The 14,802-nt window shown below is 40.0% G+C and overlaps 1 protein-coding gene across 1 annotated transcript in view; it reads right to left on the bottom strand.

Annotated features, from left to right (window-relative positions):
- Positions 1–14,802, bottom strand: part of LOC108792285 (SH3 domain-containing RING finger protein 3-like) — a gene marked incomplete at its 5' end in the record, with an annotated part of 152,550 nt that overhangs the window by 11,122 nt on the left and 126,626 nt on the right. The window contains one exon of the mRNA XM_018563027.1: positions 14,238–14,578. Coding sequence (XP_018418529.1) covers positions 14,238–14,578 — 341 coding nt within the window. The remainder of the gene's footprint in view (positions 1–14,237; positions 14,579–14,802) is intronic.

Raw genomic sequence — 14,802 nt, 5'->3', positions numbered from 1 at the left:
TTGGCTTTTGTGTAACTTTCATTCTCAGCATTCTTTACACTGACTGTTCTACACAATCTCCTTGTATCTATCTAGTAATTATCTGACTTTCTGGGCTGGAGCTCATGGGACCTTGGAGTCTGCACGCTGCACCTGAAGTGCATACATGCTGAGTAAAACGTCTGCTGCTGCAGCCATCTGTACCATCTAGTGGTGATCATATCAGACGCCATATACTGTTGGCCCAAATAATGCTTTAGTGGTAGCTGGTGATCTTTAGTGCTGACCTACTATAGGTACCCAGGTTGCATTGAGGATTTATCTAACTGCCTGTTGTGTCTATGGGATAGGAATAAAAAAAAAAACTGACATGGAGTTTAACCATTCCCTACTCTGTTCAAAATGGAAATAAAAATTGTGCTTTAGATATACTTTAATTGTTCCACATATATTAATTTCAGCATTCTTTATTTCCAATTCATCCTTTTAAAAAAAAAAAAAAAGAGCCACAAAAAAAAAATCAGAACTGCACTGAAATTTTTTTAGGGAGAGCTGGTATGGCAAATTATTGTAGAAGACATGTACACTTCATAGTCCGCTTGCACTGTATTACTGAATGGAAACACCTACTCATTTCAGATTTATTATTCCCTTTCATTTGTCAAAATGCAATTATCAGTATTAGGAATGTCTGCTGAAATCATCCATTCATCTATTATACCCCTATAATTTCTAACATTAAAATATTTTCCAGTCAAAAAGAATAAAGGAAATGACAATATACTTTAGGAACCTGAGCCCTGTAATTTAACAACTGCTCCTGAGCCAGCACTGGATGCTTCATGTGTGTTATTCTTTAATTCACGGTGACTATGCAGCTGGGAATGTACTTAAGAGCTTGTCAGGTTTTTCAATACCATAGACTGAAAAATGTATAAAATATATCCTTATGCATACAATATAAAAGAATAGGCTGTGTGATTTATGATTCATTCAATAGATGCTAACAATAGCTTGTTTGGCAACTACTGTTCAGAAATTACATAAATTAAAGAACAATGATGGTGTAAAATCAATACATTCAGAAACTGCTACTAACATTACTAGACACTTAGCTGGTTTTAGTAATGTAGGCAAGCTACATGAGAGGGCTTTCTATACTGACCATATGAATAGGCTGTGATGTAGTCAAGTCACAGCTTACTAATAAAGGTCAGCTAAGTAACTGCTTTTCATTTTCCTTTGGTTCTATTTCACCTCTATTGCAGCAAAAATGTTTGAGAATGGTTCATAAACAGTGAAAATTAAAAGTTGTGATGTCAGAGTGAAGTGAAAAAGTAGAAAGGCTGGTGACAAAAATAAATGTGCCAAAAGGAAAATAGAGATAACAATTCTTTGGCTTTCCTCCATTAAAATGTACAGTTTACATCTGACTTAAAGTGGCATAAAGTGTCTGTAAAATTTCTGGTAAAAAAGATGTAGCAACGTTTTCATAAACCGTTAAATTGATCCTAACAGACTGAGGACTCTTTCTGATTGCCTGTATACAAGCTCACAGCAGAGAATATTTGCTGCAGTAAGGTCCCTTTTAGGGACTGTCAGTTCCAATCTTAAGGTGGAGGAAAAAACTGAACTTACTGGACCCATGTTAAGTCTATAGGGAGTTGAATGTAAGTGGACATGTGTCCTTTTACACCAGGTTACCCCTGGTCCATCACGATCGGGTCAGCAAAACGGAACTCTAGACGGAGTCAGGGGTAATCAGATGTAAACGGACACATGTCCATTTAAATCCAGCTGCCCATAGATTGGCTTTGGACTTGATCAGACCTTGATCAGACCAGACCTGAAAAAACAGACCTGAACAGACCACCCGTCTGAAAGGGGCCTAACAGGTATCTGGTAGACACTTCAACACTGCTAATCAGTTAACTTACCAGAAGCCATGTTTATTAAATTAACTCAGAGTTCAGCAATGGATTGCCGAGTTCTTCAAACCTTTTGACTTGGGTTTGGAAGTAGAAACGATTGATTATGTTAGTTTATTGGATTATGGTCTACTTCATGTGAAAGGGTGGACATACTATAATGTGGCTTTTAAAATAACCTCAGTATTGTAACCCTTTGCTCCTCACTGTAGCCATGAGACCACAGTTGTCCATTGTAATGTTACCTCTTCCTCCAGGGGCCCCACTTAGTCATTCCCACTGCTGCCATGTCAGTCTCAGTCTAGCCCCTTTATCAACCTCCGACCTGGAAAGTACAAAGGGTACTGGGAGTTGGTAATTTTAAAACCATAAGTTACTTTCCACTTTTTTGGACAGGCTTCTCAGACGTCTGTGAAAATACCAACCAGTAACTGAAACAAATAATGACCATTATTTGTGTAATCACTTGCTTAAAGGTGTATCCAAAGCCAAAATGTGTTTTTTTTTTAAATTTGTCATCATGGGTAAGGGTTAGAACATGTGTCATATTTTTATTACTGTATCTGTCCCCACTGCAGAGATTAAATGTCTCCTTTTGTTCTGGTCACCTAGTGACAATTGTTGTGAGGGAACAAAGGGTAAATGTTCCTATGGGGAGAACTGTTCCAGGGAAAATTATCTAACAGGGTTTTTTTCTCACTTTGGAGAAACTGCCTCTCACTTCCTGTTGTGTCTATAAGAAATTATGAAGACTTTAATTTGTATTAAAAAGGATTTCCAGAACACTATGGGTTAGCTAAAGAGACCACTTTATTCCTCAATCCCACACTAATTAATTTGTTACACAGTATACTTAGTATTCTGGGGTTTTAAAAGGCATCAGACATAGTTTTGTTGTTAAAATTCAACCTTAATTTATTCCATAAAAGTATAACAATGTTAAAAAACAATGTTCACAGATATATTCTCCTACGGTTTTTGCCTCCTGCATTATACATTTTACTGTGGTTAGTATATATATATATATATACACACACACACACACACTTATTTTCTTATTATGCATGATTGATTCATGGTGGTGGTGTTGGGGGATATGGGTAAGGATAAGGGTTAAGGGGGAGGAATGTGTAAATTGGATAGTGGGGAGAGTGGAAGGAAGGGGACACCTATGGGGGTGACTGTACATTTTTCACTAAGGGAGATTACTGTTAAGGTACAGAAGAGTGGCAATAAATAGAGGGGGGAGTTTAGGTAAGGGGACGGTGGGGGAAGGGGAATATTAGATACATAGTATGGGAATTGGAGGGGAGTCATTATGGATTGGATTGTTTTGATTGATGAACACACATGATTACATTCTACGGTGAGTATATAAAAAAGTATACCCCCTTATAATTTTCTTTGACAGACTGCTAATATTAACAGGCACAAACTATTGATAATGGTGATCATTAATGCATGAGTAACAAGTAGGGATGCACTGATACCGATACTAGTATCGGTATCTGTGCCAATGCCAAGTATTTGGGCGAGTACTCCTACTCACCCAAATGCTCCGATACCTAGTTCGATACTTGAGCTTCCGGTACCAGGAAGCCAGGCAACGAGTCATTACACGCTGCCTGGCTTCCTGATTGGCCCGGGAAGCCGGCTCCATGCTCCCTCGTCCATGCTCTCTCATGTAATGGCTCGCTGCCTGGCTTCCTGGGTGGTCGGGAAGCTGGCAAATCAGGAAGCCGTGCGCCATGTAATGATGCAGTGCCCGGCTTTCTGATTGGCTGGGAAGCCGGCTTCATGCTCCCTCATGACCTAGTGATGAGAAGCATGGATACGGCTTCCCAGCCAATCAGGAAACCGGGCTCCGCATCATTACATGGCGCCCGGCTTCCTGATTGGCCAGGAAGCCAGCTCCATGCTTTCTCATCACCTTGTGATGAGAAGCATGGATACGGCTTCCCTGCTAATTGGGAAGCTGGATGGTGAGTCTTTACACGCCTCCGGGCTTATCAGGAAGCCAGGTGGCAAGTCATTAAATGCCGCCGGGCTTCCTTAATGGGACTTCCAGTATCAGCATTCGGTATCGGCGAGTACTGAAAAAAAATATGGGTACTCGTACTCAATACCCAAAAACCGGTATCGGTGCATCCCTAGTAACAAGTGAATAAGAATAGAGCACAAAAAGAGTGGGTCTTTATCCTATATATCCATGTGGTCCCACCGCAGAACTGAGGAGGAAGGTGGTAGACTAGATGACCTCCACTTCCTTGGACAGACTCCCATCCGTCCTAAAATACCTCAGCAGGTAAGAGCAAATTAAAACTCTTTGTACATGCATGTATTTATACAAAGAAAAATGTAAATGATGATTGTCAATGTAATTGTAAAATGATTATACAAACCAAACTGACTTGTTTACAATAGATAAATTGCCTCTTATCCCTTGAGAAAGCTGACCTGTGAAACACGTTCTGTGAAAATAAGTATTTATATGTATAAGTTAACCACAGTAAAATGTATAATGCATATGTGGCAGCAGGAGGCAAAAATGGATGGAGAATATATCTGTGAACATTGTTTTTTAACATTATGTTATATTTTTATGGAATAAATTAAGGTTGATTTTAACAACAAAACTATAACACTGTGATGTTAACTAGTATTCCAAAGTACAGGCAGGTGGGGGTAAATATGCAAAGTTTCAATCTCTTTTGCTGCCTCCCTCTCTACACTATGCAGTCACACATTATACTAAGGGATAAGAGGATTAATAAACCACGTATATTATTTTACAAATTTCATTATCATTTTTTCTGAGGCACCCACATAACAGTTTTCTTCAACATTCACTTATGTTTAATGAAGCGTATATATATATTTCTAGTATTTATATCTTCTTATAGACAATCTGTTTCATGTGCTAGACATAGGTCAGTAACCTTTGTGATTAGTTTAATTCAATCTGCAGTGATTGGACAGGTAAGCTACTGGGAAAAAATGAGCGTAAATCTTAATTATGCTAAAATGAATGCATCCATTTGATATTCACCCACCTGTTCCGAGAAAGAGAATGAAATGCTCAGTCTAATGCAGCCTTTCTCAACCAGGGTGCCGAAGCATCCTGGAGTGCCTTCTGGCTCTGTCAGGGGAGTCTTCAAATTTTCACTAAAGGTAAATTTCTGATGTGAACGAAGGGCTTCTGATGTGAAAGAGGGGTACTCTGATGTGAAGGGGGGTTTCTGGTTTGAAGGGGTGCTTCTGATGTAAAAAGAAGGATTCTGGTGTGAAGGGAGGCCCTCTAATGTAAAGGGGGGGCTGTGGTTTGGTTGTGAATGGGGAAAGGAGGGGGCAGGGGCTCTGCTTTTTCCTGGGGTGCCCCCTAAATTCCATGCCAGACCAATGTCTAGGATACAGGTTTGGTGTTGATTTTGTGGTGGTGGGGGTACCACATGTTGTATGTACATTTACGTTTTCTATATCTGAGACTGGGCCATGACTGAAAAATGGTTGAAAAATGCTGGTCTAATGATATGAATCTTGTGAGTGTTTTTTAACATTTCAGTTTTTGTTCATCCTACTGAACTCCCCACAAAAAATAAATGAAAACTCCATCAGGGAGGATAAAAGAAATGGGGTCTGGTAGGTGAAAATTAATATTATATGTCCCACTTCCAAAACCCCTAAGAAAATTTTCAAAAAGCCAGTGTTAATTGAACTCACCAGCATCTGTCTAGAACTGAAGATCAGCTTTGGGATGGCTGACCTGTTATTTTGTTTACACTGCTTTCAATCAGCATCTCCTTTTATTTGGTACAACTATTGTTAAAGGACTTAACAACAGTTATGCCAAATAAAAGGTTAAAAGACTATCTCCTTTTCAGAAAGGAAAAATGCACAGACATGATAAAACAGACATAAGAGTGGAAAGCACAGTATAGAAGAATGCATTTTTTACATAAATCTGCAATCTACTTGATCATAACACACTTGATGACAGTGGCAGCTGTCAGACTGACCATTCATCAGAAGTGACATTTGCAGGAGGTGAAGCCAAGGCACAAGACAACATGATTGAAGCATGAATCATTCGGTAGCCAACTGGAAAACAACCGGCACTGTGGGAAAATGTAACCTTCAGGCACTTTGTCTGAAGCTTCATCAGATATGTTACATATGTATTAACATAGTCATAATTGTTAAGGAAGATTTTGTGTTCCGTTTCGTTTAATGAAATAGATCCTAATGCACTGCCCTCATTCACCATATGCTCTTAAGTAATCATAAAAATCAGTAACAGTATACAACATTTGTCATAATTCATTAGTACATACACGGTGCACACTATTTCTTAAACAGCTAGAATAGGAACAATGGTACCAAGCATTTCTAGTAGAACCCTAGGGAGTAGTTCATTTTATGTGTTATGAACAGACACCAGCTGACATCTAACAGACGTTGTATTGCACATACATTTTTTGTTTTTTTATTAACATTTAAAAAAAAAATGTAAGTAGTGTTCTAAGCAGGCAGATAAATACACAGCTAAAATACAGGTATACCAGCTAAAATATTTGTAATTCGGTACAGCCATTCTTGTGATTTATTTCCCTGGGCAAACCAGTATAACCTATATAAATATGTTGCAACTTTTAGTTTGAACTTAGTCCCTCCAGGCTGTTTATCGAACTATGAATCAGCATTTGCCCAAGAAGCAGAGAGGTAACCTAGAAAACTGGCTATACACATATTTCCCCCATGTTTTATTCCCTTTTATCGCATTTTTACAAATGCAAAAAAATGCAAAAAACAGAGCGCCCACCCTGTGCAGTACTGATTAATATTAATAGCTTAAAAACAAAGGGCTACTCACAAATGTAGCAGTATTAAACACTCATCAATTTGTATAAGTGTTTAATGATGATTGGTAACGAAATCCAAACAAATTACCACACTGCTCAGTTGGAGTTAAACAGACGAGGGTTGATGCATTTCCTGGGGCATGCCCCTTTCATCAGAACCTATTGTACGGAGTACGCTAGCTGACTATGACTGAACCACAATCAATCATATTCCTGATGGCCAAGGACGCTGTTGGGTTAAGTGGGACCAATCTGGATCCAGAATTTACAACAGCGTCCTTGGCCGGCATGAATCTGATTGGTTGCGGTTCAGTCATAGTCGGCTAGTATACTCGTGCACTAGGTTCTGAGGAAAGGGGCATGCCCCCCCAGGAAATGCGTCAACCCTTGTGTGGTAATTTGTGTGGATTTAGTTACTAATCATCATTTCATTCTGGGAGTCATGAGTGTTTAATACCGCTACATTTGTGAGTAGCCCTCTGTTTTTAAACTATTAATACATATCAATCAGTACTGCATAGGGTGGCCTCTAGTTTTTGTAATGGAGTTAATTTTAAACAGTTTATCGCTAATGTTGCTGCCACCATTGAACATTTTGTACATGGAGATCATATCCCCCCTCAATCTCCTCACCTCCAATGTGAACATGTTTAAATTTAGTAGCCTTGTCTCGTAGCTCTGGTCCTCCATACCCCTAATTAGTTTGGTTGCCCTCCGCTGGACTTTTTCCAACTCAAGGACATCTTTTCTTAGTACTGGTGACCAGAACTGGACCGCGTACTCCAGATGAGGTCGAACCAATGATCTATAAAGTGGCAAAATTATAGACTTGTCCCTGCAATACATCCCCTTTTTAATACAGGACAAGACCCTGCTAGCTTTGTTTACAGCAGCCTGGCACTGCAAACTACCTTTCAGTTTGTGGTCTACAATGACCCCCAAATCCTTCTCCATTTCTGACTTCCCTAGCGGCATACCCATAATTGTATCGGCACGGACGTCGGCGGCGCTGAGCAGCAGAGTGGAGGAGCTTCGGTTCACTGCTGTGGGGGGAGCTCCAGGTCGGCGGCCAACTACATTAGACCCCACCTGGAGCTCCGCCCACAGCAGTGACGTGACGCTCCTCCAGCCTTCCCAGAGGACCCCAGCCACCATGGCACGGACGTCAGCGGCGCTGAGCAGCTGAGCGGAGGAGCGCCGCGTCACTGCTGTGGGCAGAGCTCCAGGTCGCCGGCCAACTACATTAGACCCCACCTGGAGCTCCGCCCACAGCAGTGACGTGACGCTCCTCCAGCCTTCCCAGAGGACCCCAGCCACCACGGCACGGAAGCTAAGAAAAAAAAACAGCGCAAGCATCGGCGCTATGCATCGGGGCATTTTGACAAGTACAAGTACCAAGCATCTAGCTAGCATCAGTATCGGGACATCCCTAGTCCTTAGGGTGCAAAATGTTCGAGAATTGTACTACACCCCCCCTCCCTCTTAAACTTGTGACAGTTTATGAACAGCCTTAGTAATGTTAAGGAGACATGTTATCAGAGACAAATAATGATGTTAAAAGATATTTTTTGTATCTGCTACTGCCCCTTCTTTCAGAACCCCTGCCTACCATGTCACTGAAAAGTCATTATAAAAGCTGCTCAATTCCTCTGTTGAAGTTCCCTACAGCAGCAGTTCTTTGTCTCATATACATTATACAAACTATATACTGGGTGCCTGTCCCCTTGTTTTGATTAATAGGCAAGAGCAGCCAATTACACGGCCACAATGTGTCTGGTAACACGGCCTTGGTATTTTTACATGGTAGAATGGCATACTATAAGGCTCCATTCACTCATTGCGGTAGTGTTTTCCGCACGGTTTTTCACAGACGTTAACATACGTGCAGATTCCGCATGTGTGCGGCTATTACAAAAGCCGGGAACGCTCGGAATACATTTTGCTTGTACTATTTTGCAGGACGAGCGGTTTCATACTGCACAGCCGCTGCAATAGTTTGAACAATGCACATTGCACACATTGCAATGCATTGTTTTTATGTTTAGCGTGGTGTGAATGGAGCCTAAGTCTTGCACATGTCAGCTAGTAAAAAATATAGAAATTTCTTAGGCTTCTGTAGCATTGATAGCATTGTTGTTCTGATGACAGAGCATTTATTCTAGCTCCCCAGATATTACCTGGTACTATAACTCAGATTTTGGCACTGATAAAGTAGCAATAAATAAAGTCTATGCTACCCTAAATTTAATATTAATATTAAATTACTATTAAATATTAATATTCAATATTAATATTTAAGTTGTGCATTCCCTTACTAATAAACTGCTTTCACTATGCTTCTTCTTCCTCTGCACACTCACTCATTCATGCTGGTGTGGTCACTTTGTGTCCCTAAGCTTGCTCATCGGAGCTATAGAATGCTGTGCCCATAGATAGTGTGCCTGTAGTACCACAGTCAGCTTTGCTGTCACGCAGTGACTTTCCCTACAGTCCAACATGTCATTCTGTTGCCCATGCTCTCTTCTGAAAACACACCCCTGGTCTCGCCCGCCTACTTGATTGCTTGATTGGCTATTGCCTTCCTCCTGCCCTACATGTCATTCTGCTGCCCATACCCCTGCTGAAGACACGACTCCCTGTATTCTGACTCTGGTAATATGGTCCTGACTGCTATTCAATTCAAGAAATTGGATTTACACAGAGTTTACCAGTGCTATAACAGTAACTCTACTTTGAGTTCTTTCATTTTGTAGAATTATCCTTGTGTTGATTATATGGTTAGACTAAAATAGGTTGTGAATACTGTATATAGTTACCATTGCAGCAATAAATGTATGGGAATAGTTGTCAGTTCAAAAAAACAACAACAAAATCCAGGCATTAACAAAACAAAAAAAATCGGAATTATGTTTTTCTTTTAAATTCTAGATTACCTTTTAAAATGTTATCTGATTTGTAGATTTCTGTTTATTTTCCTAAAAAAAATCTACGAGGTCTAGAAATATTTGAACATAGTATCTAAAATTATACAGTCTGGTGTTTTGTGTAGGCATATTTTTATTTCCTCCAAAAAAGAAGAAAATATATTTTATGATGTCTGTGTAAGTATCTGCTGAGGTTTGCACTGTGCTGCTGACCGCATATTTCAGTATATATTTAACATTTTTATTTTTAGCACTACTGCTTGCTATTTCTTTTATATGTTACTCTGTGGCAGTACTCAGAGTATTATCATTATAATGAGAACAGTAAAAGTGTGCTGCAGAGTGGAAATTCTTTGCAGGTCAGAATAAATTGCTCTTAAAGCAGAATTAAACTAAAAATAAAAACTAAATTGCTGCTAGGTAGGCATGCAACTATACAAGCAATGTCTCTTCTGTCAAAATTCTTCCTCTTCCCCTAGCAATGTTATTTTCTGTGTACACTGTATGACACATACACCATCCAGTGTACACAACTGGGTCATTCCCAGCATTTAAAGATGCCGGAAATGGGCCAAGTGCTATGGAAATATAACTCCAGTGTGGATGAGTTAAATCCTCAGTGGGACCCATAGTCCAAAGATGATCACTGCAGGACCCAGAAGAATCATCAGCGGAGATGGCAGGATACAGCGGTGACAGGTGTCTGGACCTGTAATTGCTGGAGGACAGCACAGAATGAGGTGGGGGTGAAATGTAGCCTGCAAGTGCATACTTGAAGATTATGGCAAAACATCACGTTCACAAGATTACGTCTGCTTTAATGAGATGACAGGTGATAATATCAGAAACCCAGGGAAAGAGACTGTTCTTTAACTTTACATACTTTTATGTATGTTCTACGTTCTATAAATTATTAAAGCCTTTAGTTTTGTAGCAGCTTTTTCTTTAAAAAAATTAAGCTACCTCTACACTATTCTGTATACCAGGGTCTAGATAACGGATTAGATGTATACATACAGGCTTAATGCAAACCTGTCAATCATTGACATTTTTTTTTTCCTCCAGATGAATGTTCCCTGAAATAAAAGAGCTGTTATACACACCCTTCTGATAGTGATGTGCATTATTCTGTAACAGCTTCTGCTTCTTTGTGGACACTTCAATCACGAATGTAAAGAATCTGGCAAGAATACACAAACGCGTTTAAGTGTTCACAGAAATAATAATTTAAAAAGAAAAAGGGGTTCCCCCAACAATTAATACCAGACCCTTTAGGTCTGGTAGGAATTTTAAGGGGAACCCCAATGCCAAAAAAACCATGTGGGGTCGCCCCTAAAATCCTGTACTAGACCCTTAATCCGGACAGAAGCCTGGCAGTGCAGGAAAGGAGGGGGGGACATACCAGCCCATATGCCCTCCGCAGTGAGACACTGCTTTTCCATGGAGGGGCCCCTGGAAATGCACCTTGTGCCCATGCCGGTGAGGACAAGGGCCTCTTCCCTACAACCCTGACCCAGTTGTTGTGGGGGTCTGTGGGCATGGGGCTCATTTGCATCTGGGTACCCCCTTTCATAAAGGGGACACCCAGATGCCACCCCCTTGAGAATGAGTAAGGGGTACTTCTACGCCTTCTCATTCACTAAAGGGTTAAATAAAATGTAATAAAAACACACCACCTTAGACATTCCCTACTTTAAAAACATTTTTAGAAAGTCCCACAAAGTCATTTCAGCGTCGGCCGACAAATGAAGAAAAAAAAAACCTCCCCGATGCAATATTTATATCGGGCAATGGGTTGAAATAAACAAAGCCTGCTATTGGCTATTTAAAATGGAAATAGCCAATAGCAGGCTGGCTAATGGTCCGCCCACTGCCTGATGTCAGTGACAGAGGAGCGGACCTGAGAGATAACTTTTTCTCTCAGGTCTGCTTCTCAGCAGGAGTAATATCCATTCTGCTAATGGCTATTTTAATTTGCAATAGCAGGCTGGCTATTGCTCTGCCCACTGCCTTCTCTCAATCCACAGAGGAGTGGACCTGAGACAGAGAAAGTTCTCTCTCAGGTCCGCTCCTCTGTGGATTGAGAGAAGGCAGTGGGAGGCAGCCATTCTGCTATTGGCTATTTTAAATTGCAATAGCCAATAGTAGGCTAGCTATTGTCCCACCCCTTTTCTGATGTTAATCAGTAGAGGAGCAGACCTGAGAGAGAAAGTTCAACTTATAGGGTGATACAGCGGTGGCAGGTGCCAGAAAGAAAGGACAGCAAAGGCAGCCTTCACATTTCTTCTCTTATTTATAAGACATTAGCTTTATGACAAAGCTCAGTAGCGCGAAAAGTGCAATTGCACTCATCTGCTGTATTTATCTTCTTAAATAAGTCTCCCTGTGTTTCACCCCATCCAGGGACTCCATCTGTGTTTAAGTATTTAAAGTAAAAGTAAAGCCAAAACTTTTGTTCAGTTTTGGATAGTTTGGAGAGAAATTAGAACACCTGTCAGGTTTATATTACTGTCTCTGTCCCCATTGGGGAGGTTAACCACACCTATTTATCCTGGTGACCGTTATCACTGAGATAACTTTTTTATATTTTGAACAGCAACTGCAATAGGAATAGAGGAGAAATCTTGCAATCGGGGGACTAGTTCTGGTGACCCTGGTAACACAGATTTTCCTCATGTTGGAGGGATTTTCTATTGTTGTGGCTATTGGAAACAAAGTGAGTCCAATTGGACAGAGATGTAAAAACAACTGACGTATCCTATCCAAATTCCTAAAAAAAAGTTTTAGCTTTAGTTCCACTTTAAAGGAGAGCTTTCATGAAAGAAACATGGAGGCTGCCAGTGCTGTCCTCTCTTTTTGGAGGTGCTAATTACCTGGATGTCATGCTGACCCTGTGGCTTTATTACTTTGAGTTGGTGACATATGCAGATAAGGTCTTTCCAATCTGCATACCTGTTCCTGTGTCAATGACTTAGACAGTACTAAAGCTAGTGGGTCAGCATTAACTGTAATACAAGTAGCTTTTCCTATTCATAAACATCAGTGTTTGTGTATATGGAATTTGCAGTTTGGCAAAGCTGGGGAGTCGACTGCCAGGATGACTAGTGAGGTTGCAAGCCAGTCCCCAAGCGGCATGGGTATTCTTTTAAAGGTTTCCCATTATGTGATTTTTTTTTTAATACTTGTTCTGAATTAAAAGCTGGGTGTCTTCAACCTAAGAAGCAATGTAATTAAATACTGTCACATAGATGCTACCTAAGATCCTTAAAAGAGTGATGATGTTGATTAAGTGACTTTGGCTTGTACAAAAATAAAACCTACATCGCACACAGTGTTTCAAATATTGGTACTATGAAATTAGCATATGGATATCATACAAAAAGACAAATTCATGAAGGAATCATTTGAGATAAATCAGAAAAGTTGGTAAATTGCTGCACTGCAGCAAAACCGATCTAATTGTAAAAACAAAGATGTATAAAATGAACATTAAACACTATGAACCAGCTGGCTCTCGCTGAAACTTTATGACAAACAAAATGCCAGGTGGGCTATATCCCACTTTAAATCTTTATAATGATTTGTGCCTTTAGACAATAATGTATATTATGCACATTATCTAAAAACTGAGAGCTTGTAACTGAAGGTCAGGAAAGGCAAAAAGGTATGAATTAGGAATCCAAGAACATCATGCACAGATGGATACCAGGAAAGCACATGTCTCCTCTCTGCCTAATTAAGAGTTACAATCAATAATGTCAAGTGATCTAAGTGCAGACAGGTATGATGTTCCATTTCATAACTCTGCTGTGAATTTTGCAGTTTAAAGAGACACTGCTACTAGTTAAAACATAAGAGGCACATCCCATGCTGCAAAAAAGTAGAGGATCACTTATTGCTTCTTGTATTGTTTTAATAATTGTCTTTCTTGTATCAGTAATTGCATTAACAGGGATCTCTTGTGACATCAGAGCAAGGGAAAAGTGGCAGCTGGCCTTAAGAAGCCTTTGACACGTTTCAGTGAGTGTAAGGAACATACATCAGCATTCATAGCCACAGTTATCTGTGGGAGGGATAACAGTTCAGTTTGTGGAAACACCCTGTTCTCATTATATAATTGAATCACTAAGGTGCCAAGAAGGCTAGGACAGATGTTATTCATGCAAGTTACCTGGCTGAATTATTGTTAAGCCACTGGGTTGGAGATTTAAAAACTGCATTATTTACAGGTGTTAGATGGTGTTGAAGGCCCCAACCCTTGCTAATGGTTGTTCTAGGCTCTAGACCTAGAGCAAGCAGTATAGATTTTTTAAAAATGCTATTATTTCCCCCAATTATATGATACATACGTATCACTGTCACTGTATGTCCCAGAGTCTCGTAGAACAAATCCTTGTTCCTATGAATGTACCCAAAAGTTTAAAATTGCCTAACCCAAATACCTAAAAATAGAGACCTGCAAAGTTTCTGACTGGATTTTAATATTATGCAAAATACAGTATATTATGTTTTTTATTTATATAACAGATTTTCAAAAACAAACTTACTTTTTCAGTCTTCCTCTCTTCTGCTTTGCATCCTGTATGTGTTGGGCTTCCAGTATGCAGGCAGTTCACTTGTCCATTGACAGCATCACCATTAATGTTGGCGGCAGTAACATTTGGTGGTGTAATGGCAGCTGCAGCTGATGTTAAGGGAATGATTGCTCTGGCACAATGGATTGCAGGAGAACTGTGAGCAGCTGTCTGTTGCTGTTGATGCATGTGCTGCGGAGAAATATTGGACTGTAGTCTGATTGGGCTGGCTGGGAGTCGTGATGGAGAATTTTGAGTCCTTAAAGGTGATACAGTAGCTGTGGGACGTTCTTCGGGTTGTGCTGATGAGTGTGCTAAAAGGTAAAAAAACGAAAAAAAAACCCCATAAGTTAAAGAAGCATTACACATAAGAATGTGTGTATTAAAGTTAATCTTGTACAAAAGCCTTCAAGTATACTTTTTATCCTTTTTGTGCTGTGGTCACACACATATTTTAGTTGCAACTTAACAGACACATCTCCATCTTTGGTGCCTACTGTCGATTACTGGTGATTAGATGATTACTGGTATACTATGG

Source organism: Nanorana parkeri, unplaced genomic scaffold (assembly GCF_000935625.1).
Source record: "Nanorana parkeri isolate BGI_ZX_2015 unplaced genomic scaffold, ASM93562v1 scaffold625, whole genome shotgun sequence".
Taxonomy (NCBI): domain Eukaryota; kingdom Metazoa; phylum Chordata; class Amphibia; order Anura; family Dicroglossidae; genus Nanorana; species Nanorana parkeri.
Note: the sequence above shows the minus strand (reverse complement) of the source record. Positions and strands in the feature narration are given on the sequence as shown.